The sequence below is a fragment of the Glandiceps talaboti genome, chromosome 8 (assembly GCF_964340395.1).
Source record: "Glandiceps talaboti chromosome 8, keGlaTala1.1, whole genome shotgun sequence".
Lineage (NCBI taxonomy): Eukaryota > Metazoa > Hemichordata > Enteropneusta > Spengelidae > Glandiceps > Glandiceps talaboti.
In genome coordinates, this window is record NC_135556.1 from 23,078,980 (window position 1) to 23,105,524 (window position 26,545).

Genomic DNA, 26,545 nt, shown 5'->3' on the forward strand with positions numbered 1-26,545 from the left:
AAACACTTCATTTGCCTGATTTATTGACAAGAAGAGAACAATAATGAGTTCACTTCCTAAAATAATCAAGGATGCCATAGACCACATAATAGTTGACAAGTAGCTGGCATTCATGACTAAATTTAGACAGGCACTTCAATGCAAACCACGGCCACACCTCTGAATTTGAAAGGCACTGAATGCAATGACTTGTGACCATGTTTATGGTGCGTACAAGTTAGATGAAAAGAGAAAAAATTTGAGAAAGCCTCAGAGGAAGTCAAGTTGTATGGAATGTGGCTATAACATGGACTGTGTGATGTTAACTAATGCTGATTAGAATTAAAAGGTATGCATCATTAGCTCTCTCCAGGAAGGGATAACAAATTGTTTCATACAATGGTAGCTTCAGCAGGAGAAAACTGTGGTTGTGGAACGATGGATGGACCACAAAGGGAGTTCGCACAATATTTGAGAGGAATCTGTATCAAATGTACGTACATGTATATCAAAAAACTTTAAAATTGCATTCCTCCTTCTACACATATTTAAAGCCAATGTCGGATTAGGATTAAAATCTGGGTAGGGAAAACATGTGGTCTGGCAGAGCTATAGAAAAAAGTTGATTCTGTTCAAAAGAATAACCCTACCTAATCCATAGGGTTCCACTGACAAGATGTGACAGATGTAAAAACCTGGGATTGAGTCATGAGTCATGAGCCTTTAAGATCTTTCTATGATGTTTGAGTACACAATAAATAGGGTTTACGAACAAACAAGGTTTTCCTTCAACTGTACATGATTACTACAAACCATAGAAATACATGCATTTGTACACGGTATGTATAGTCAACACATTCTCGCATGTCAGAGTTAACTGATATTTCTTCCGCGACACTGCGAAATATCAATACCTTTTAACGGTGGGTACATTTTGAGCAGTACTGTAAAAGAGGCTTATGTGATTTATGATGATGGCTCCACATGAAAATTTCTCTTTCTTATTTTTTTGTTATTTATTTATCTTGGACTATGTGAATACCACTATATTCACAAAGACTTCTCGCCTTTTCTCTAGTTCATGATGTTTTTTTTGCTTTCATACCACTGACCTTGTATGTTTTACTATTTATTTCTTTAAAAGTTGAATCCTTTATCAAAATGAAGTGGTATCTTCAAATGTTCATTTCATAGTAACTAGACCTTGAACTCCTGAGGTCTATTCTACAATTTACAAAACATTATTACTTGTCTCCTTTTTTTGTCAACTGAACTGAGTTTTCAGTCAAAACATAACACAATGATTTAGAAGCAATCACATGATGCATATTAGAAGGTCAAATTAAGTACGTATTTGACTGAAATGAAAATAAAACAGACAATATTTGACATACGAAGTGAATGGGTAACTTTAAAGAAAACAAAAGTGAACTTTTACAACCAGGGAATTTGAAAACATACAAGAGAACCCAGAAGCCGATTGGTCATTTCTATGTCACCAGTTTAGAGTCAAGAAATAGCATCATTTCATAAGCCTCACTTTGACATGACAGTTAGTATATAGTTTGCACAACACATAGAGAATGAAATCAGTGAACAACACAGGTATTTCAAAAGTAAAGAAAATCTTTTTAGTCACCTTCTTTCAGATATTCTTCAGACTTCAAAATTATACAACTGTTCTCTGATGTATGCTGTTGTACCAACTGTCAGCTAAATGCTTCCATGTTCACCAGGTGTTTCTTATGTTATGGTCCAGTACTAACAGACACACCCTGACCTCAAAACTAACATATAGTAAATAACACAGTGACTATACAGTAGCACACATACACACAAAGTAAGAATACACATAAATCAATCTTCAAGGAGCAAGTTTACCTTCCCCAAGAGAGTACATCTGGCGCAGTAAAAAATTGTGGACTGGACTATATGGAGGTTGCTGGAATGTAGCCGACTTTGGATATGTTGGAATAAACATTCACACGTACCCCTCCATGCACCTACATACATTCCCTGCATCATATTGTTTATTGTAATTGCTAGAATGATGCTAATTTCAAGAAATTTCATTCAAATGCATCTAACACCAATGTACAGGATAAATTTCTGACTGTAAACAATATGTATGTTTTCATCAACACAAAAACTTGTTCATTTCATGACCATGGTATCAACTATTTGACAAATGCTAATACACAGACAACCCAATATCTGCAGATATTGACAAACAAACCATTTTGATCAAAATATTTCATCAATCACTATCTTTGTCCAAAATGTATCACTGTGACATTATTAGTCATTTGCATATTTGTGATGTCAAACTGAGATGATCATATATCTCATTGTCAGGTCACTATAATCATTTGCATTTTGTGATGTCACAACTGAAATTATGATAATCACTGTGTTGTGACCACAACACAGTACATGTAACTGTACCTTGAGTTTGGAATATTGAACCAGAGTAGGTTAGTACTTGAAGGATGACTGTGTTTATTTTGTGCTTTCACTTTTCATACATAGCTGTATTTCTCATTCCTAAACTATTTCTTTGAGCCAAATCGGTATCCACAATCTTAATGAATGTTACTTCTTCACTTAAAATATCCTTAATCATGTCTGAACAAAACGTAAACTGTCAATCATCTAGGAACTATTTTACAGCACTCTGATGATCATGCTTTGTTTATTTTTCCCCAATGAAAAGGCCAGTGAACAATAGAACGCCTGCCTCCCTGCACTGTGAAGACTGCCTAGAGGGCAAACATAACTTTTTGATGAGCTTCCTTTAACAAATGAACAAACAATGAACAGTAGGTGATACTTCATTAGTGAATGACTGCAGGTAATAAAACCTGACTTCATTTATGTATTGTGTATCAATTCTAAGGCCAAGTCTGTAGACCTTGGGTCAACAATCAGTCAGTTGTATATTTAGATAGATGATATAGATGTCAACTGACAAACTGGAAGTTTAGGGATGTTCATTTTTATCAACTGTTTTTAGCATTTCTACTAGAGAGGTGCAAACCATAGCCTAGGGGACTTAGCTATCTGGCTTGACCAAGTCATTCACCCAGAACAAGTTGAGGAGCCAGTAGGTTGCGATGCTTTGAAGTAAATGGATGATGTACATGCCAACTGGTGACGTTGCATTTTAACAACTTTTTCACCACTCCTACTCAAGAACTACAAACCACCGAATTTTAAGTTTTACAAAGTTTTGAACACTCTAGTACGAGACAGGAGCCTGAGATAATTCAGATGGCATGAAGCACTTTATAAAGTTTCTTCTGATTGGTTAGAGAACTCTAGTAACAGAGAAGTAACTTGTCAAGTCAATCTACCAAGGAAGTGTCAAAGTTTGCATTTTTTTCTACGTATGTTAGGGTAAAACTTTGGCAGTGAACCCTGGTTAAATGTATGATGAAGTCAGGTCTATAGATTTTACATGATTACAGTTCTTATAGTTCAACTGGCTGTAAAGGGGAACAAAGGTGGAGCTGGTTTTGTCTAGGCACTATTTCTCAAGCTGGAAAAGCCAAGAGAGGTTATTTTCACAACCTTACAGCACAAGACAGCACTAAAACAGAGTGAGAACTATTTCCAAATCTGGAATACAATGTACAAGAGACCTGCTGTAGCTTTCAAGTGAAGCATCATGGGTAAATAATACAGTGATAGGAGCTCCACAGTTTGTCTCAACATACATTGTTTGAACACGGTTTCAATAAGTGTGAAGCTCCAAAAATAACTGACTTACCCATGATGCCTCACCCCAGTGGAAAAGAATGCTCTTGTGAGAGATTTGACAATTTGTTCTTCTCTGTTTCAAAATCAACAAAATAAGCCTAACTTTTGTTCTTCTTTATGAGGAAAGCCCCTATTATTCCACAAAGCAAAAGATCTGAGTGAATGCAGGGATGTATAATCTAAATGGCTTCCACTCACATCTAAATCACCTCTTAAAGTATTTAGAAAGCTAAATAGGTACATTAAAACAACATAAAACTATATGGACTTCAAACTACCAAGTAGATTATGACTAAGTATTGCCATGTGTTACAGAACTATACACAGGATGACATTTGAGCTTGTCTAGCCATATTTTCTAAAGCAAACAGTCAATATAGCTACCGCTATTAACCAGTATTGGTTTGGCTTTATATACCAATACCCACAGATAGGCTATCCTCCAAGAAAAGGATCAGTTTTGAATGCGACTTTATACAATGCAACTCCAAATTGTAATGTAAGTGAAATGAACAGTGATAGTGAATTATATGCCCATGCAAATGAACATAGATTATTTGAATAACATTATACTGGTAGTAAGTTGTCAAGATTATGCAATTAAACCTCGAGAGAGAAGATATTTTTTACAGGTATATGTAAGCCTATATTTAGTATTCATTGATACAAAATGATTTCAAAATGAACCCAAGCAAACATGGGGAAAAGAAACGTACCCCAGCAATATGGAATAGCAACACCGCCTTCCTCCTCATCCAAACAAACATGAGATGAAGAGGGGTGCCCCCACAATAGGAAATAACAACAATACTCCTCCCAATTCAGGCAAACATGAGATAAAGAGAACCCCAGCAAAAGGGAATAGCAACAATGCCCTTCTCCTCACCCACACAAACACGGGATGAAGATGAGTACCCCCCCCCCCCCCCCCCGTAATAGGGAAGTGACATCATCCCTCTTTCCCACCTAAGCAAACATGAGAAAAAGAGACATACCCAAGCAATAGGGAACAGCAACAATGACCCTTCTCCCAACCCAAGTCGAAGTGATCATGGGAAAAGAAATGTCAGATGTAAATTCAATATGGATTTGCTGTAAATTAGAATTGAAGCAATAGAGAGTCATCTATCATACACATCATCAATCTCACTTTTTCTACGTGATGTCAAACACTACATAGATCAGTAGCCATGTGTTTACATAGACATCCTTGCCTAAAGGTACCTGATTTGGTTAGACTCACATATTTAGGACAGTACAATCACCCTCTCTGTGCATATTGTCACGTAGACACAGAAGATGATTTAGGGCAATTTCGAGACAGTTTTGGAACACTCCCTCAGGTGTCCCATAGCTTGGACGGTTTTAGAATGGGTTCACAATGGGTTCAGATCATGGCTGCATAAATTTACATTTAACATTGTTTTTCCTCAGGTTAATCTTAAAAGGAACAAATGTTAAAACTTCATCAATTTCCATGACAACAGAATAACTTAATATGCAAATCAACCTGTACCGGTGCAGGTAAAAGATTAAGTCTCAGGTTAAAGTGAAGATTCTTTTTGTCTCTGAGCTAACAAGACTGGTGACTTGTAAGAACCGTACACTACATAACAATTCAAAATTTTATGTTACCCACTTAGCACAAAACTATTTGAGTGAATACAGCCACTTATTCAATTTATTGTTTCTGGTATTGATATTGCGTACTTGTACACCAAAGTTTGACAAAAGCGGCAATCTGACTTACTCAAGTTATAATACAAAATGGACCATTGACTGGCCGGCATGTTAGAGTGTTTGGGGTCAGAGGTCACAAAGACTAAGAGTATGGGGACAGCATACTGACACTATGTCAGCATTTTGTTATAATTTATCTCAAAGAGGTGTGACTGAGGACCATTAGGATAAAAGAAAGGTCGGTCTAGTTATCTCCAGTGAAATGATTTACCATTGCCCCAAACCAAACTAAAACAGAAATAAATCTATGACAAGAAATAAATGAAGCATTACCCAGTCATGCCGCATTGCAATACTATTTCCCAAGCTTCCCAGGGTAACACAGCTATTGTCTTTACTTGAGACTTCAGAGGGTGGAGTCTTTCCTTGGTTGATTTGTCATTGATGTTAATAATATCTTTAATACGAATGATTCCAAAATGACAAAATGAGTATGACTTAGGTGAAAAGATGGCCAATTCATACACCAACGTCTGAAAAGTTTTACTAACCTTGTAATTAAGCAGTGACGTTCATCATTAATGGTATAAACAAGAGATAAAACGAATCTAAAATCAAGACCATTCACAGAATCTTCACAAATTTAATAACCCATGATTCAATCCCAGGTTCTCCAATTATAGTGTTGTCTTTACCAGTGGAGGATTACATAGGATCATTATTTTGTTCCGGACCAACTTTTTATATATATATATACTTCTACCAGACAAACAATTTTCGCAGTAAAATTGTAATCGGAATCTAAATCCTTGAAGTGTTAAAATTGACCAGCTGATTATCCAACCCTGACATCTCAATAGAGAAAATGACCCAAATAAAATATTGACACTTGTGTAGCCTCCATTGACTTTGATTGATTGGCCAATTGAACTGTTTATATACATATCTTCATATGAATACTTTTAGGACATGTACATGTACTATATCAACCTGCCTGTCCATTTCTCCAATGACTGTGTACCTACTATAAATATAACCTTACATTTCTACCCAAAAATGGACTCCTTTTTTATTTGTATCCATAGCAATATAAATTTTGTAAACTGAATATCTCGGTTAATCAAAAAAATGCCATTTATGATCCCCATTCCTGTCCACAATGGTTCCATGATTTCTAATAATTTGGGAGTGGCAACAATAGAACAGATTTGATGACAACTTTAATATCACCAGTAGATACACTCATGTAGCATCATGTAGAGTTTCACATTCAGTTTATAAAAGTAACATTGAAATATGGTAACATTTACAACTTCTCCTTAATAATAAAACACTATATGCTATAGCACATGTATCATTGTTGTCTAAAGTTACACCTTATCTTTTCTCATACACCGAATAAACAAATCAGATATCCTTCTCAGAAAAGTTACAAAAGTGAGAACAGATTTTCCACACTCCAACTTTGCCTTGATTTATCAGACAGAACACAAAGATTCTAGACCCCAACTTAACCTTGGTTTATTACATAGAACACATAGATTCCATAACTTTGCCTTGGTTTATCAAGTAGAAAATGCCAGTACTTTTGTACTATCAACAAATGCTAAAAGTACAAAGCATACAAACAAATGGTAAATATTACGAGGCAATGATTTCCTTGAGTCTTTCAATCTTATTGTTCATCTCAACCAAAAAAAGAAGAGTTGCAAGGGCATGAGCACTTTATATACAATCATTACATTTGCATTACTATCTGTTTGCAAACTGAGGAAGAACAGGAAAGTTGTACATAAATTGGAAACCTTCGTAAGACTCTGTAATGTAAACATGCAATATCATACCATGTCTAAAGCTGTATACTGTAAACATTACTCTGGGAAAGTACTGACACATTCAAATTGTATAACAACAGCATGATAACAAGAACTTTTCAGAGTCTGAGACTGAAGACTCCACATACCTGAGAACAGCCACAATGTCCAGTGTAGTTGTTCCAAGCCCAGAATTCCAGAGAGTTGGTGAGAATAAATGTGAAACCTTATAGCTGCTTGACCTGAGACAAGGCACAAATCACACTACTGGCATTGTTTATACAATTCCATGCACACTACCTGCACAAGTGTGTCTGCATATTATGATGCTGTCCATTACAAGTACACGAACATGTAAACAGGATACAATTGGACAGCCAAACACTGCAAACTTGGCAATGTCAACACACAAGTTGTATCTACGGAGGAGTGAATAGGTGTCTACTGATTGGAATGTAGAGGGCCTTGTCACTATGTAATGTTTCTACTGAAACTCACCATGTGTAACGGTTCAGTGTTAAAAACCCATCCATCCATCCTTGCAAATCACCATTAGACCTTACAGCATATAGCTCTGTCAATATTACATGTACTGTCAACTTCTTTCAAACTTTGTGACAAGTTAGATGGGCATACACAGAGTTTCAGTCTAGGCATAGTGCCCTTCAAAGTCAAAAACATTCATTATTATAATACAAATATTCATTTATTATTATGCAAAAGTTGTGTGTCACATTTTCTCACTTGACATGGACTATTTTTTCAGGGTTTCTCATCAATATGAAAGCAGTCCCAACCACCTTTTTTTTCAAAAGTTGCTGGTGAGACCCACTATACAAAAGAGAGCAGTCACCTGCTGAATATTGCTGGTGTTTAGTGAACATTTCCATTTTGTTAAGACATTTGTAGATGTCATGGCATAAACCATATGCATATGTAAATTACTCATTAATATGCAAGACATCTCACACTGGTAAATCAATATGCAAACCACATCTCTGTTTAAAGATAACAGCATTTTGCCTTGGCTTCCATAACAAACATTGATCAATACACACATTGCATGCAAACTGTACTTTCTACTACATGATATGAAGTTAACAGGTGCTACTGTTTTCAGACAGCCAACTATTTAAATGACTCTCACAAACAAACTCATTAGATAAAAAAAATTATCATTGATATGTATTCTGTACCATTGGATAAAACATGTGCACACTTTAATGATCAGCTGTACTATAGGAGGAATACTTATGACAAGAAAGCATTGATACTCTCTACTCCAGTTCATTAGACATTAAAATATGAGTTTAAATTGTACTTGTATACATTACATATTTATTTTGCCAAACATGAAAAATTCAGTGGAATGGCCATTAAAAATTATGAAGGACGCGTCAGATGCACTTTAATTTGGAAGCCAGAACAAGGAATATTGGATACTATGAATACTATTATCTGGACTCATTCTCATGGTCACGTTAATTCCCTGTTTACTGTCATCTCTGTGTTAAAAACAATAGACAATACTATCTACTGTATCACAAATGCATAATTTTGTATCAATGACAAAAGACAATACATCATAACACCTTTCACAACAGATGAATATGGAAATATGTATAAAGTATGCAAGTATGTCTAATAGTAGGACTTAATTCGTGGGAAAAATTTGAGCGTATTGTCGGTTCAGTTACAAAATGTAAAATATATCCAGTGCCGACATACACATGACTAAAGTAAATATGACTATAAAAATCTTCTCTAAAGTATCAATATACTGGTGACATCCAAACATTTTTTACAAATAAAAACAAAGTACATGTGTATGCCACAGTTTTTTTTCCATCCTTTATAAGAATATATTTTATTTATTATTTAAGTAATTAAACATATTAAACTAATCAGTATGTATTTGATATCAATGATGTAACAGGCTATTACAATGATCATCATTTCAATTTTGTGAATCTTTCATTTTGATCAAAATTGACATAATTACCATTCTGATCAAGGAATTCTTTTGCAAATTAATTAGTAATTATATACTTACATCTATTATACATTGCTAGGAAACTGATTTGTTTGCTCAGTGAAATTAAATGTACACTGGTTTATTTCAATACTGATTTGCATGATTGATTTCACATGGTAGCCCTTGTGTATATGTTAATGAAGGTTGACAGTCGCAAAACATGGTGAATAGCCGTAGATCAAGGAGGTACATTACATAATTCAAAATCACTCTCTTTTGATTGACAACTGTGGACTTTATCACCTTTCTCTGAACATACTAGTATTCCTTCTATGGTATCAGTTACCGACTTCAATTACAGATATATGAACAAAAAATAACACAATAATACAACGCATAAATTAAATTTCTGATAGTCTCAGTTGATGTGATTTCATTTATCGAATGACATACACAAGTCTTAGTCTTAAGACCTCATTCTAGATAATTGGTCCAGTTCTTCTTACACAGAACTGCTGCCCTAGTCTGCAAGATATGACATTTGTGCCATGTTATCAACTATAGAAGCCTGATTGAGCAAACAACATAATGTACATGTATGTTACACACTATTACTGGTCAAATGCCATTTTTACTCTTTATTTTTTAATTTTTTATAATTAGACCTTGTTAATGATTTATACAATGTCTCTTTAATTAAATTTAGATGACTCACGGCATGTACATGTATGTATTTTACTGTGATTTGAAAAACTGTTAGATAAATCATTAATTTGGTTTTCATCTGGCACCAATTATAAAAAATATTTCCGCTTTCCCCAATGACGATCGGATCCCTTATTCTAAACTAACTCATGTACAAAGTTATAAAGCATAGACCATCTTGCTATATAATCAAACTGAATATCCATGATATATAGCTATATATAGGAATTGTACACCATGGTTTCCTGTTTGTTTTCATACACAGTGTCATACATACACAGTGAAACATACACAGCTGGTACAGATATTACCTGGCTCTAGGCACTGCTTTCACTTTCAGATAATACACAAGGACTGAAATATACCAGTGAAAACAAAGACTGACACAGTTAAACTGTGATTTGAAAAAAAACCACCCCATATTTCTTTAAATCATTCTCATGACTGGGATATGGTTTTTATTACATAAATATAAACCATGTATTGACAATCCTATTATTACAATCTCTGTTTTAATATCTGTTTTAAAACATGTAGTTTTAGCTATGCTATTTTGGCCAATGTAATATAAATTTACATGTGTCTTATTTGTTCAACAAATATGTTAAAACACAATGTAATACATTATTGATATAAATTATGATATAATAAAATAATAACGTCATTACATGCAAGAATAGTATTATTTTAATAGAGATGAACATACACAAAGAACACCCAGAAAACATATATACCAGGGATTGAATTAGCAGTAGTCGAGGCCATTTAGACTATTAAACATTGTCAAATTAAAAGTAGTCCATGACACATAGACTGCTAGTACTAAACATTGTATCTAGATTACCAAATTAGTAGTAGTCCAAGACATAGAAGTTACTAAACATTGTATCTAGACTACCAAATTAGCAGTAGTCCACGACACTTAGTCTATTAAACACTGTATCTAGACTACCAAATCAAAAGTAGTCCACGACACTTAGTCTATTAAACATTGTATCTAGACTACCAAATTGATAAGATGGTAATCTTTAGACCAATGGAAATCAAAAGAAAATTGTAGTTGAAACATTCACTTGGCTAAATCGGAATACTAGTACCAAGTGTAAAAGTTAAAATTCAAACTCTTGTATACTTCAGGTAGTAATTAATGCTTCCACAGAACATGGACCCCAGTATTTTCAGATTGTTCTCTAAAATTGGTTAACAAACAAACAAACTACTAAGCTTGTAATGTTCATATCATAACATTTCTCTTTACTTAAAAAATTAACATGTGTACCATCTAATAATAGTCTGCTTGCATTATTCCTAATGTACACATTATGTACCTGTATATGAATCAAGAGAAGTTTTACTCAGTAGTACAATCTTACTGAAGTCAAAAAACATTCCAGTTGTATTTTTTAAATGATGATGAGGAAGACAGCACAGTCTATGGTGTAGTTGGAAGTACACAGCTACAATCTGTATGTACACATTACCCAAGTAATATCGTTACAAAAGATCTCAATTTTTCACCATTATTTTTATCTTACAAATCACAGTAGAACAACCGCCTCATTCAATGATGCATTTGTAATATGGGAGACCTTTTCGTTCAACACAATAGAAAAGCCAATCATAAAACGATAAAAAGATGATCTGTCAGTGACATTGTGTCTTTTTAATACCTATCACAGCTAGAATACCTGTCTATCTTAGTACCACTGGACTTCATACCCAGGATACCTAGCTAACTGACAAATATATGTTACTATGCTATTAACTTCCACAATGTTGCATGAATTATTAGAACCCACCCATTAAACACAATGTGACTTAATACAAAGTGGTTCTTTGTCTTGTAAGATATAATTTATCCAGTTTTCTATACTGTAAATTTCTGAAAACAATTGAAACATAATATACACCGAACCTATTGTCATGTATATCATTTACCAGGTACCATATTTGGGTAAATTCCAGTTACGGTTAAACATTGGCAAATGGAGACTCTCATGCCCACGGTAATCTACTTCGTGATATTGTCAAATGCCAAAACTGTTGCGTCAATTTGTTGACCCATTACGTGTAAATGTTGTATCACCATAGCAACATCATAGTTGATACACAAACTAAGCAACATCCAATACCAGTCTCAAACTATACAGGAGAGAATTTAATCTGGGTAGTGGAAATTCCTGCACAACTAGAGTAGTTCCTGATTTCAAAAGAATATCTTCTTGCAATGAAACTCATCGTCTGGGTGAAAGCTTGCAAATGTATAATTAAATAACACTGTTCAGGATATGGTATAGCCATAACATACATGTGTACTGGGATGGTGAATACAAAATGAAAGAGTATAAATAAACACCCTATGAACAAATGTAAAGACAACTTAACTTGTAATGTTGGATCAAAACCAACATATTGGGTAGAAAAAAGTTTACAAATATTTAGAGCCATGTCTGTACTCATTTAACAAAATAATAAAACTTGTTTAAAACTATCATGCAGAACTTAACTATGTTGGCACGAATATTAACTTATTAGATTTAGAACATTGTTGGATGTTACTTGGTATTTATGGGCTTCACCACCATTATCATTTTCATCATCATCATTGTCGTCATTGCCACCACTACCACTACCACCTTCATCATTTTCATCATCATCACCATCATCGCTACCATCACCATAATCATTTTCTTCATCATCATCATCATCATCATCATCATCATCATCATCATCATCATCATCATCATCATCATCATCATCCTCATCATCCTCATCATCATCATCATCATCATCATCATCATCATCATCATCATCATCATCTTGTGCCTGGTTTTATTTCAAATTCATTTTCCTTTTGTTTTCATTTTCTGAGGAAAGAAACTCCAAATCTCAAAGTTTTTCTTAAAATCCATAATCAGTTAATCTATATGTAAAATCATCATGTCATCAATATTGGACTGACTTACATAATGAATTAATCATGCTATCATAAACTTTTCAATCTGATAAAAATCTGAAGGAATACTTTGTTTATCTATTACTGTGCTTGTCCTTTGTCAGATTTTAATCAGAATAATACACCACTCCAGTTTATAGACAGTAGCGATGAATAATCTCCCGTCAAAAAAATAATAAATATCTAATTTGTATAGGCCCACTTTAGCCGATGTATATCAAATGTGAAGTTACTCTAACATAAATTGTAAGTTTCACGGTGACAAATTTCAGAAATCACTCTAATGTAGAGCCTGTGGATATTTTGGTATGTTTACAAACACACTGGGTTCTTTGTTTGACATATGATTCAGTAGCATTTGATACATGAGTGTACATGTATCAAAACATCATGCATGGAATTCTTCAGAATTGTGTTGTCTACTTACTATAGTAGTATTCTTTAAAAGCACTAGCTCTACTATGGTAGGTTACACTTTTAACTGACCTCCAAACCACAATTAATACTGTGAACTTTTTTTGTTTTCCATTCTTCACATTGTAACATTTCATGAACGACCCAATAACTCAGTGTGAAATACTGAATTTGGCAGCTTCTTCAACAACCAACCCTTTTATAAAGTCGGTACACTAACAGAATTGAAAGTCCCATATCTCAGTTGAGTCTATTCAAGACATTCACCACCATCATGGTGTTTATTGTATGTGTTACCAGCAAACATCTCAAGAATGACTAGTTCAGGGAGTGTCATCTTTAGTAATCTTTCTTATGGCAACTATTCCAATACCATGTCCTAGTGATGAGAGACAGACTGGATATTTAAGAAGACAGTCAGGAATCCATGGTGGCTGTACTGACTGAGTTTTGGAACCTGAGAACCGTGTGATGTACCGGTGTTATACCTATGACAGACAGATTACTTTATAACCATCTAAGATTGCATAGTCACTAAAGTGCTCTCTCATTCCTGAATGTAATCACAACTAAACCAGAAACATAATTGCATTAATATAAATAGCTTTCATCATGAACACAGCATGTGAGTTTTCTTTTACTTTATAGTCCTGTCGGCATATGAAATATGATGGGAATGAAATCCGACTGTCTGTCTGTCTTCCTATCTTTGTCCTGCCAGAATCCATTGTAAAAACACCATCCATACGGTTCCCAATCCTAAATTATAGAGAAATCTGCGCCACCCTAGGATATTTTGAAAATGGTAGAAATTAATGAATGGTGTGCATGGTTTTCTTCAGCTATATGCAAGCTAGCCTATGGCTATAATTATTTTCTGGGAAGGGCCGAAGTATTATAAAGTGCAGGCAAAGACACAATCATATCATATCATATATCATACATGTATCATATGTTCAGCTGGGTTAAAGGCTAACAGCATACACTTGGTTTAAAATTAAAGTCACTCAAGTTCAAAGTATCTTCATTCCAAACATTGAAACGCCCAACTATCCTAATAGTATTAAATTATTAAAGTATTGGTGCCAGTTGACTATCCGATGGATATAATACAGTCCATTCAATGTTCATTCTTACTTGTCTGATTGTTAAAAACCTGAAAAGAATTTGAATATGATTTTGAATGTGTTATCCAAGATGGCAGCTGATTTGGCAATATTGGATTTCTATTAATATCATATCTGTCAATGTTCTGAATCAACACTGGGCTAATAACTGACTGCCGAACATGATTTCTTGTGTTTTCATTTGTACCTGCAATTAGATGATAGTAACTTTACAGGTTTTTGTCTTAGTCATAGGACATAGAGGGAGATCGACTACAGTCAGAATTGAGTCCATAACATTCTCTTTGCCTGGGGGGGCTTAAACAGTACTTATTTCAAATGATTCATTTATGCCCCTGTACATTGTACATTCACTTAGGAAAATAGAAAACAGCCCAGTTGATACATTACATGTAGCTGGAAACAGTCCAGTGAATTCTTCTTAGAGACATGAAGAGGACAAGTTAATATATCATTGCTTTACACAAACCTGATGTACAATGGTACTTCTGTCCTCTACAGATGGCAAGGTTCTCCCCATGAGCACTGGACAATACAAACCAGCATGCAGAATATGCAACCTCAACAGTATGTTTCCTACCAGTACTATATGTAATTTGACAGCAAATCATAACATGCAATTGACATCTTTTGGTATTGATTTACTCAATATCAATATTCTTAATGAACAGCCTTTGGGACTGGGGAGAACCCTCTCCAAGATAATGGTTTGTTGCTGAGTACACATGATGATGATGTACATGCATATACTATAGAACAGGTCAGCAATCCCAGCTATACTGTAGAACAGGACAGCAATCCCAGCTATACTATAGAACAGGTCAGCAATCCCAGCTATACTATAGAACAGGTCAGCAATCCAAGCTATACTGTAGAACAGGACAGCAATCCAAGCTATACTGTAGAACAGGACAGCAATCCCAGCTATACTGTAGAACAGGTCAGCAATCCCAGCTATACTGTAGAACAGGACAGCAATCCCAGCTATACTATAGAACAGGACAGCAATCCCAGCTATACTGTAGAACAGGACAGCAATCCCAGCTATACTATAGAACAGGACAGCAATCCCAGCTATACTGTAGAACAGGTCAGCAATCCCAGCTATACTGTAGAACAGGACAGCAATCCCAGCTATACTATAGAACAGGACAGCAATCCCAGCTATACTGTAGAACAGGTCAGCAATCCCAGCTATACTGTAGAACAGGACAGCAATCCCAGCTATACTGTAGAACAGGTCAGCAATCCAAGCTATACTGTAGAACAGGACAGTATAGATTCAAGACCATACAACTGAACAGACCACATCAATTCCAGGGTACAGAAATATTGAGGACATTGCATTATACTAAAACCAGTACTGTGCAGTCAACCATGACATCTCACAGATGGATATAGTGGGTTTTTCTAAATAGAATCACACTATTTTGGGAAAGCAATGACAAGGAAAGAGATTAATTTTTTTTTTATAAAGTGTTTACAGTAAGTAGAATCCCATTTGACTCTTGAGTTCATTGTCTACGTTATCAAAGTTTGAGTGATCTACTTGGACAACTACAGTATGTGTTAAATCATGTGTCAGGTTCATTGATACTGGATGTCAGGAGGGTGGATCTGACACTGGCACACATGTACAATGTATGTGTTAACTACATGTATACTGAAATGCCATATCATTTATCAAAGCCACGGATATACTGTCAAATATGGAACATTTTATGAGAAGTCCTGATTAAAAGGACATGGTCTGCAACTCCCGAGTATTTTTCATCATTTTTTTTCCCAAATAAAAGGTTTCTTATATTTTACCATTCATTATCACTTGTTGAACGACTACCGGTATACTAGTAGTCATTGACAAAACTCCTACAGTGGAAAGTACCGTGATACTGTAGCCTAAGAAATAGGAATAAAATGACAGGTTCATTTTATTCATATAGTATGAAACTACAGTATTCACAGTAGTCAATAAGTTGGAAGTTTTGTTTTCACTCCCTAATGTAAGTAAGTATATATTTGAATAGAATGAGAGATGGGGCTTAAAACATTCATCTGTTAACTACACTGTATTTATGGTATAGATGACTATGTGTCATACAAGTAATAGTTCAAAAGCTAAACACCATCTGTTCAACAAAAGTTACCACAAACTTGTGACAAAGTCTGAATATGAATCAGTAGTGACTTGGATACGTGGAATGTGAATTACGTTAACTTTGTAGACACCTTTTGTATGGTTAAACACATCCCGCATCATCAAGTACTATAATCTTCTATTTCAGACACTCTACTAAAGATAATGCCTTCCCATTTAGAGGATTCCATGACAATAGAGGATAAAATCTCTACTTTATTGCTGTAGCACAACAAATGAAGTCTGTACAGAAAGTAGATCAAGTCCCATCCCTATGATGACATATCTCATTCTATTCAAATCTATACTTACTCACAGTAGGGAGTGAATTGTCTACCAACACACACCTCAATTTTCACCATTCAGATGCAAATTTCTAACAAGTCACATTGTTCTTCAATAAATCATCTCTTTTCTGGGTTTAATATCCCTGATTGAATTTGAAACTGCTTATCTCTAGAATGTTACAACAACTGTTCAAAATTTAAATCCCCATTTGTTCTGACTTTATGCATTGTAACTAGCACGGACAGCTCTGTCCGGAATGAAACATCTTGTTGGCTAACTTCACAATACTACTGCACCAATTGACAATATACTGTTGCATTGCATATACTGACATGTTTTGCGTACTTGAATAACTCATAACTCGTTATCATTGAGTTTATGGTAATATCCATTCATTCTTGTCATTGATACCTCATTAGTATTATAAAACCCCTTGTCCAATAAAACAATGACCAATGCTCAACACAAACACCTCCTCTCATCAAATTGATTTCTTTAAAAAGTGTTTTTGACCATGCTTTTCTGAATAACCATCAACTACTCCCAGTGTCAATGTCATCTATTGTCTAATGAATGTTCATGTGACTATGAAGGGGGGGGGGGGGGTCTCTCTAAACTGTAGACTAGTAGATTTGCTATACCAAGAGGCCGCACTTCAAAATTCCAATATGGACTAATCTCTCAAGAACTCCAAAGTCTCATTTTTTTCTATCAGACTGTCATAACTGCTATTGTCTGAATTATATCCAAGTATTTTGAGTCAATATATTCATTACTTTGTTTTATTGGATAATAATAGTTTTATTCCTAGTACATTATGACTGTTTATTCTGTAATTAAGAGTAATAAAATCCACTGTGCCAGTCAATATCAATGTATACACAAAATGTACTTATCAAACCATTGTCAAATAATCAATATACAGGGAGTCCCTCCCCTCAAACTGATCTAGTTGTAAATGGTACTTACAGTTTATCGTTCATTCAATACACCAGATAGACAGTCAGTAAAACACGGCTAGGAATTAATTAGAGTGTATTGAGACACGTCTGTTAGTCAGCCCTAACAGGCTTCTAGAGTGGTAGCTGATAGCGTCGCATGAATGTTGTGCTTTGAAGACTTGTTGTTGACTTTCAAATCTAGTATCCCAGACACACGTTGACTTTCAAATCTAGTATCCCAGACACACGTTGACTTTCAAATCTACTATCCCAGACACACGTTGACTTTCAAATCTACTATCTCAGACACACGTTGACTTTCAAATCTACTATCTCAGACACACGTTGACTTTGAAATCTACTATCCCAGACACACGTTGACTTTCAAATCTACTATCTCAGACACACGTTGACTTTCAAATCTACTATCTCAGACACACGTTGACTTTCAAATCTACTATCTCAGACACACGTTGACTTTCAAATCTACTATCTCAGACACACGTTGACTTTCAAATCTACTATCTCAGACACACGTTGACTTTCAAATCTACTATCCCAGACACACGTTGACTTTGAAATCTAGTATCCTACAGATATGTCATTGACTTTCAAATCTAGTATCCGAGACAAACGTTGACTTTCAAATCTACTATCCTAGACACACGTTCACTTTCAAATCTAGTATCCCAGAGATGTGTTGACTTTCAAATCTAGTATCCCAGAGATGTGTCGTAGACTTTGAAATCTAGTATCCCACAGACATGTGGTAATATTCAAATCTAGAGATCCTCCATTATATATGATTTGAAATTTGAAAACCAATGACACATCTCCAGGCTGAACTACAATACAAACCAAAAGACAATTACTACAGGTAGCTGGTAAAATTGAAAAATTCACAGATTGGGTGGTTGTTTTCGCCAGCTATACTAACTTTTATATACCTTAACATGCAGGGACTTGACTTCATTTCACACAATATATATTTACTGTGATACGAGAACAAACATGTATTTGAAAATAGAATATCACAACAAATTCAGATTGTCTTGCTTTTAGATGTAACTCTTTGATCATCTGGTTTTTAACTTATAAGTACTATAACACAAACACAGAAATTGTACAATGTACTTTTGACTCTAAGATATTTCCTAAATAGCCTTTGATAACGTTCCTATTGTGTTGGCAACATAACTGTACCTACTCCTTACGACTGAGGATTGTGTCATGTACATGGAATGCTTTCTTCAAAGACCTAAGGAAAGACATTGTCCGGTTTAGGACGTGAAAATATGGGACCATTACCTGTGGCTATTCCGATCGTCTAAGTTATACATTTGTACTATAGTATACCCGTACCTACACTTTGTTGGCAAATTTCCTCTCTCTTTCTCTTTTGGTCAAAGATGATCAAATGTACCAAAAGAACAGGATGTACTTCAAGTCTTCTTTAAATATTACAGGATGCAAGATAATGACTGATAGTGACTGTTGAGATACCAAATGACATCACAGCAAATTTATGTGAATGCCATTTTTCTGAAAATGTTGGTTTTGGACATACCTGGTTATGTTTGGTGAGAGTTGGCATCTATGAAATGCCCAATTTGGTTGGCCCAAACCTAGTAAAGATACACTATCGTCATTCCAGACATGAAATTATCACATCATGATTTGACTCGAAATAAATATATTTCTAAGTCATCATTTTCAAAACTGTATTTGAACCATATATAGTTTACAATCTGAAATGTATTCAATTATATATGGTGAAACTAAATACATATACTGAACAGATATTAATATTGAGGAACTACCTTGTCATTTACACTGCATATATACAGTGGCTATAACCAACATACATGTATACAATAGCATTAATTTACAAAGGCTATAACAGATAACAGATGACAGAAAAGACAAGATAGCTCCTTTCTTAACATCTGCTGCCCACGTAATCACACCCTTGTATACATGTATCATATTGCTATACCTTTGTATATTATTTGATGTACATGTACTATATAGTATTTGAATTCATTATGGTGATCATCAATGCAATCAAAACATATTATGATGTATGGCTGAATCATGTTATATGTATTCCACAGCATCTTTAGCTAAGATCCTTACCTAATCTTACATGTAAATTTAACCCATATTATAACACCCTTTCTGTTCATATAGTCCACCTCTGGTGCATACAACTATATTGACATGGATTGAAAATACATTATCACTCAATATATTATAGCATTACCAATTCGAGTGAATTTTGTGACGTCATCGCTGTACATTATTACTGATAATGTACTCCGTTATTGGGCATCGCGGCCCCGGAACGAGCATAACAATACAAGCTTATGTACGTACATGTGTCGCTATGATTAGTATTCAGCTTCCGGGCCGAACATGGCAGACGATGTTCAGCGCTGTGTATATTATACGTTGTTTTGCGTTTCTCGGTCTACAAATTCACTGGAATTGGCAAAACTATAAAATAATAACAATAATGTATGCCCTCCCAGTCCATAATGGACTCAAGCAAACTTCGCACTCCATAATGGGCGAGGCGACAGCCGAGCCCATTATGTCGTTCAAAGTTTGCTTTCGTCCATTATGGGCTGGGAGGGCGTACATTATTGTTTAAGTATTTTTATTTAGGTTGGGTTTAATAGGAGACCCAGTAAGCAAAATAAAAGGAAAGGGTATGGCACAAACATGTAGTTTTTACGCAGTATTTTTTAATTTTGCCAGGGAATCAGAGTAAAAAATGACTTGGAAAATAAAAACACGCCCATAAACCACATCAGCAAATTACCCTATTTTCTTACAGTTCTGGTGATTTATCAAAGCTATTAAAATGTTGCAATCAAATCAAGTGACTGCGCAATATTTTGAACTGTATATTACAATAACTCTGTAGAAATAAACAAACACACAGATGTCAATGATAGTATGTTACTAGGCTATCTTAGTCCAACAGATGAACAGCTGACCCAGTGTTATCCTTGGTCAAATTTAACTTGCATTTGTATAGACATGTATAATGTACATGTATATCAAGGTCTGAACTCAGTGTCATCACATTATGTAATGCACCCAGTAATAGCTGTCAAACATGGTAAATATGTTTGTTAGGCTAGGCTAGATTCATTCTCACATCTTATGGTATTGTAACCCATTCAACATTGACAAGAGGCCTTGGAACGCAGTACCCATCAGTATAATTATTGTCTTTCATTCAAACGAAATAACTGCATAAATATTCTGAAAGTTGTTTGTTAATTTCACACAATGGCAAATGCAAAAGCATTACCATGAGCTTTTGACTAGAAACTCTAGTTTTGTTCACCTATTTTTGACTGTGTGTATATATGTGTGCATGTGTGTGTATATGTATGTATGTATGTATGTATGTATCTATGTATGTATGTATGTATGTATGAAAATCAATGTTTCATTTGGTATATTTTCTTGCCAATGTCACTTCTTGTGTACACAGCTCAATAAATAAATAAATAAATAAATAAATAAATAAATAAATAAAAAAGAAAAAGAAATAAATAAATAAAATATGTATGTATGCATGCATGTATGTATATACATACAGTACATATGTATGTATGTGTGCATGTCTGTCTTACGCAATTTAACACTAATAATAACTTACAAAAGGCAAATTTTACACACAATTGAAGTAAGGATGGACATTCGTTTTTTGTTGTTTTGTCATTTCACACCAGTTAGTTGTCGTCAATGACAATTGAAGAACACTTGATATTTGAATCAAAGAAGTTTTCCTGTGGCACTACAATTCAATACAGTTTCCTCAGGCATCTAAGGTGAAGTCTCCCACAGATACCATGAAATGTCTGTTTTTGGCAAAGAACAGTCCTCCAGCCAATCAATAAAAAAGAACAGAAGACTCCAAAGAAAACAGTTATCCAGAAGGCAACAATCACAATTCCTATCACGTCTAATAGTCTTCTTGATTGAATACCAACACGTTACTTACAAACCTTTCTGAGGACTAATTGGACACGCATCCCGCCATGCTAACAAAGTTTCTCACATAAATTTTCAATACCAACCAATTTATTTTAATTTCTGAGACTTCTCCTTGAAGCACTTAATTTGTCCCATGGTAGATTTGTCCCATGGTAGATTTAAGACAGTCGAGGAGACTTTCAAAGAAATATTTCTACACTTTGTTACAATGGAGCTGATGAAGCATGTGCTAATTTGTGGGGTAATGTGTGTGCCCTTAGTAAAGTTTAAACCTTTGAGATGCCTACAGATTACACAACAAGTGGATAACATCGTGAGAAAGAACACCAGCTGATGGTGTTTTGATCATTGTAAAAACACAGGCTACAAAGTGAACAAGTTTGGGACAAGTTTCCATCAAAATACATATCATTATCAGATAAAGTTACCAAGACTATTGTTTCAAGATTTGTGTTCTCTCTACGATGTCATTTCAAATGTAAAATGTCAAATAAAAATGTCTCAATGTATATTTTTTACATTTTATTTTGATAATAAAGTATCCAAAAGACATTAAGAAGAAGCCAACTACTCTAGAATTAAATGGCCCATAGAGTACAACCTGGCCAGAACAAAATGATAACAATATTTGATGTGATGTGATGTGATGCAGAAAGTTCAAATCAGCACATAGGAATATAACCTTCAAGTTCAAATCATATTATCAATACATATTGACATGACCTTCAAGTTCAAATCAGTTCATAGCAATTCAAATACAGCCATCAAGTTCAAATCAGTACATATAGTAATATGATCCTCAAGTTCAAATCAGTTCATAGGAATTCAAATATAACCATCAAGTTCAAATCAGTACATAGTAACATGACCTTCAAGTTCAAATCAATTAATAGCAATAAAACCCAACCCTTTCAGTTCATGAATATGGAAGTGATGATTTTGTGGAAAAGTTTGAAAGGAATGAACAAAACGATCACATGGCCAAGGCAAGACTGCCCATAACTTTCTGATTGCTATAATTGTGTCTTCTTTGGAAATAGTGAGTGCATGGATGTCAGTACAACTGTACACCAATTTGTTCTTTCTTGTTATCAGTACTTAGAGCCATCACAACTACAATTCAATCAACCTTCTTAAAGTTCAAGTTTAGAATACAAACATTGTTTCTACAATACCTCTTACGACATCTATCAACAATAGTTTACCACTGTAATCAACCAAACAATCACAAATTATCTGATTTTAACATCCTTCAACTTTATATGAGGTTAAATTATCTGTCCAAGATATCATTGACTGGTATTTAGTGCTTTCCATTTCAATTCAACTGGGGTCAAGATTGTGAGAGGTTTTATTATCCCAGCTTCAGTAATGACTCCCTCATAGATATTTCATTGTACTGTGACTTGATCGGATATCCCAGATGCTGCACACCCCTACTTTTTAACACTTTTCTGCTACCACATAATTACGGAACATACCAATACAAATAATATGGTGGACTAACTGAGGCTTGTAAGTTGTACCTTGCAAGTTTTTATAATATAGCAATGATTTTTTTTTTGTGAGACTATTTACCACTTTGCTGCTAACACATAATTACTGAACATACCAATAACAATGATACCATGGACTAACTGAGGCTTGTTAGTTGTACCTTGCAAGTTTTTAAAATATAGCAATGATTTTTTTTTGTGAGACTATTTACCACTTTGCTGCTAACACATAATTACTGAACATACCAATAACAATGATACCATGGACTAACTGAGGCTTGTTTAGTTGTACCTTGCAAGTTTTTAAAATGTAGCAAGGATTTTTTTGAGACTGCACCACTGTATTAATACAAAAGACTTGTTATTGAAACTCAAAAGTTTAGACTTTCTAGTTGTAATAACCAGGTTGACTACTTTACAATGGTTTATTCATTCACCCAAATACATACATATCACCTGTGCTTCCACTTAGCACCAGACTGCCAACATGACATGTAAAATAAATAAACTTTGTCTTTGGAAAATTAAAAACACTTTTCTTTCACTTACTTTAAACATTTCATTTTGTACATGTTTTCACTTCATCAATATTTTCCTACCAAGTTCATTCTATTTTTTTTTATTTTCATGAGTTAAAAGTGTCTGAGACAAGTTTGCAAAAGTCTGGTCAGTATTTAAATTTTAATCCATAAACTCCATGACTGGCATTTGTACTGGGTCAGCTCCTTCTTCAAGGTCATTTTGTTTTTTTGAAATGCATTCACATACACAGTAGTGACAAAACATAAGGAAAGGCTGATAGACGTCACACCTGCCAATGGTTCTAACACACTAGGAATGTTGTTGAACGCAATACAGAGATGTAGGTGATAGCCTGTAGACATTTTTGAAGATTTTTACATCTACTGGCTGAGATGACACCAGGGGTCAAGTGTTTCGCCTTTACGGTAAACAGTCCAGTGGTCATGTCATTCATTAGTAATGTACTGCGACATCTCAAAACTGACCTGTACTGTCACTGTCAACTCTACCAGTCCACCACCAAACACATGACGACCGTCCACGTCATGTTTACAAAACTCAAAGTTCAAATTTTCGGCGGCCTATGTACGAAAATGCTCAGCTCACGGAAGTATATTGTCAACATACTTGTAAATATTAGCCATCATGCACGAAACTATTTTCGCCCACAGGTGGTTAAAAGAAGGTAAAAAAAACGTGACTGTTGTGATTTTCCGGGTTCATTCTATAATTATGACAACGCAAAGCACGAAAACTCGTGCTTCAATTCTCAATAAGGACACTGATATTGGTTTGTTCGAAAACTGTTGATACTTAGCCGACAGGGTTAAATTCCCACGAGCTCTACCACCGCTTTGCCAGACAGAGAAAAACGGGTTACATGAAAAGGGCGGCTCGGGATAGTTTCCTGTTTTATGTCCATTGACATGATTGTGTCGACGTGTGTGAATTCGATCCTCGGAGATTTTGAAAATTACCTACCTTTGAAATGACAAGTGGAGCGTTCATTTCTAGACCTCCACTGACAGTAAAGCCCCATGGTTCACCACCTTTCATAACAACTTCGGAAACTTTTCCTCTGTACACTGGATATCTCAGCTGGGCAAAATCGTGTGTCAGTGGCCGGTGGCTCTCGACGATATCACCGTCGACGTTACTTGTTTCGACGTTCATGTTGTACGGATGGAAAGCAATGAACTACGAATTTCAGCTGTGATTACAACCGCGATGGGTGTGTTTGACACTGTAAACTCTCCATTGAAATGCGTTCAAGACACTGACGTTATTTGTGTTCACATATATACAGGTGAATGCACCGTGGGCGAAGAAACTACATGAAGCGTCTGGGGCAGGTCACTTACAAAGCATTGTGGGAAAACGGAGAAAGTTTTTGGGATTCGGGGGAGAACGCACACACAAAGCCAAGCCAATGCCAGATCTAGAAGAGCGCCCTCTGACATGTCATATCCGCACATTTATTTTCGCTTATTTTCAGCTTTTCCTCCACCGTTATTCAAATTGTTTTCAATCAAAAATCATCTTTTCTTGCTTGCACTAGTCCTCTAGTTCAAAGAAATCAAGGATACGAATTTTTAAAGTGTGTCCATCCTCCTCTTGGAGACATTCACGTACGTGTAATGTACTCGAACCGTAAAAGTAAATGTTTACAAGAATATGTAAACTTTGGTGGCGCACTAAAGGTGACAGTTTCCTGCACTGAGCTTGAAAGTGAACAAAACAATCACATCTCCGAACTTGTAACTGCTCTAGTGTTGTAAATACATTTGCTGATTAAATCAGACGTCTTTACGAACCCTATGAAGTAAATTACTTTTCAAACGAAGTTGAAAATAGTGACGCAAATGTTATAAAACAATGTTTAACCATTTTCTTTATTTTGACCACTTTGTATGTATGTATGATGTATGTATGTATGTATGTATGTATGTATGTATGTATGTATGTATGTATGTATGTATGTATGTATGTATGTATGTATGTATGTATGTATGTGTGTGTGTGTGTATGTATGTATGTATGTATGTATGTATGTATGTATGTATGTATGTATGTATGTATGTATGTATGTATGTATGTATGTATGTATGTATGTATGTATGTATGTATGCCTATGTATGTATGTATGTATGTATGTATGTATGTATGTATGTATGTATGTATGTATGTATGTGTGTGTATGTATGTATGTATGTATGTATGTGTATGTATGTGTGTATGTGTGTGTGTCTGCTGTGTGTACTTTTGATTTACTTTGTTCTGAAAGTTCGTTGCGTCCCATTATCGATTTTAAATGAAGAAAAAATGTACGGACCATGCATGAACAAGACTAGTTCCACTGAACTATTTCCATGGTCCACATCAGATAACAATTGTCTATTTCTTTTGTATTCATTTTGTATATTTGAATCATATGTTTCTTTGAAAGTGTAGCTTATTTTTGTTATCTGGTGAAATAAACTTCATTCATTCATTCATTCATTCATTCATTCATTCATTCATTCATTCATTCATTCATTCATTCATTCATTCATTCATTCATTCATTCATTCATTCATTCATTCATTCAAATACTTCAAATTCTCACTGTAGGCCTAATGCTGAAACAACTTTTTTCTGTTTAAAAAAATAGCCAGCGTTGGTACATTTGAACATAGTCCATAGAGGGACTGTGATTTGAACAATCCATGTACGTGTGGAAAAGCAGGGTACGCCATACC

General features: G+C 34.9%; 1 protein-coding gene across 1 annotated transcript in view; it reads right to left on the minus strand.

Moving 5' to 3' along the window:
- Positions 1–24,980, minus strand: part of LOC144439390 (uncharacterized) — a 122,518-nt gene extending 97,538 nt beyond the window's left edge. The window contains exon 1 of the mRNA XM_078128677.1: positions 24,789–24,980. Coding sequence (XP_077984803.1) covers positions 24,789–24,980 — 192 coding nt within the window. The remainder of the gene's footprint in view (positions 1–24,788) is intronic.
- Between the last annotated feature and the right edge of the window lie 1,565 nt (positions 24,981–26,545).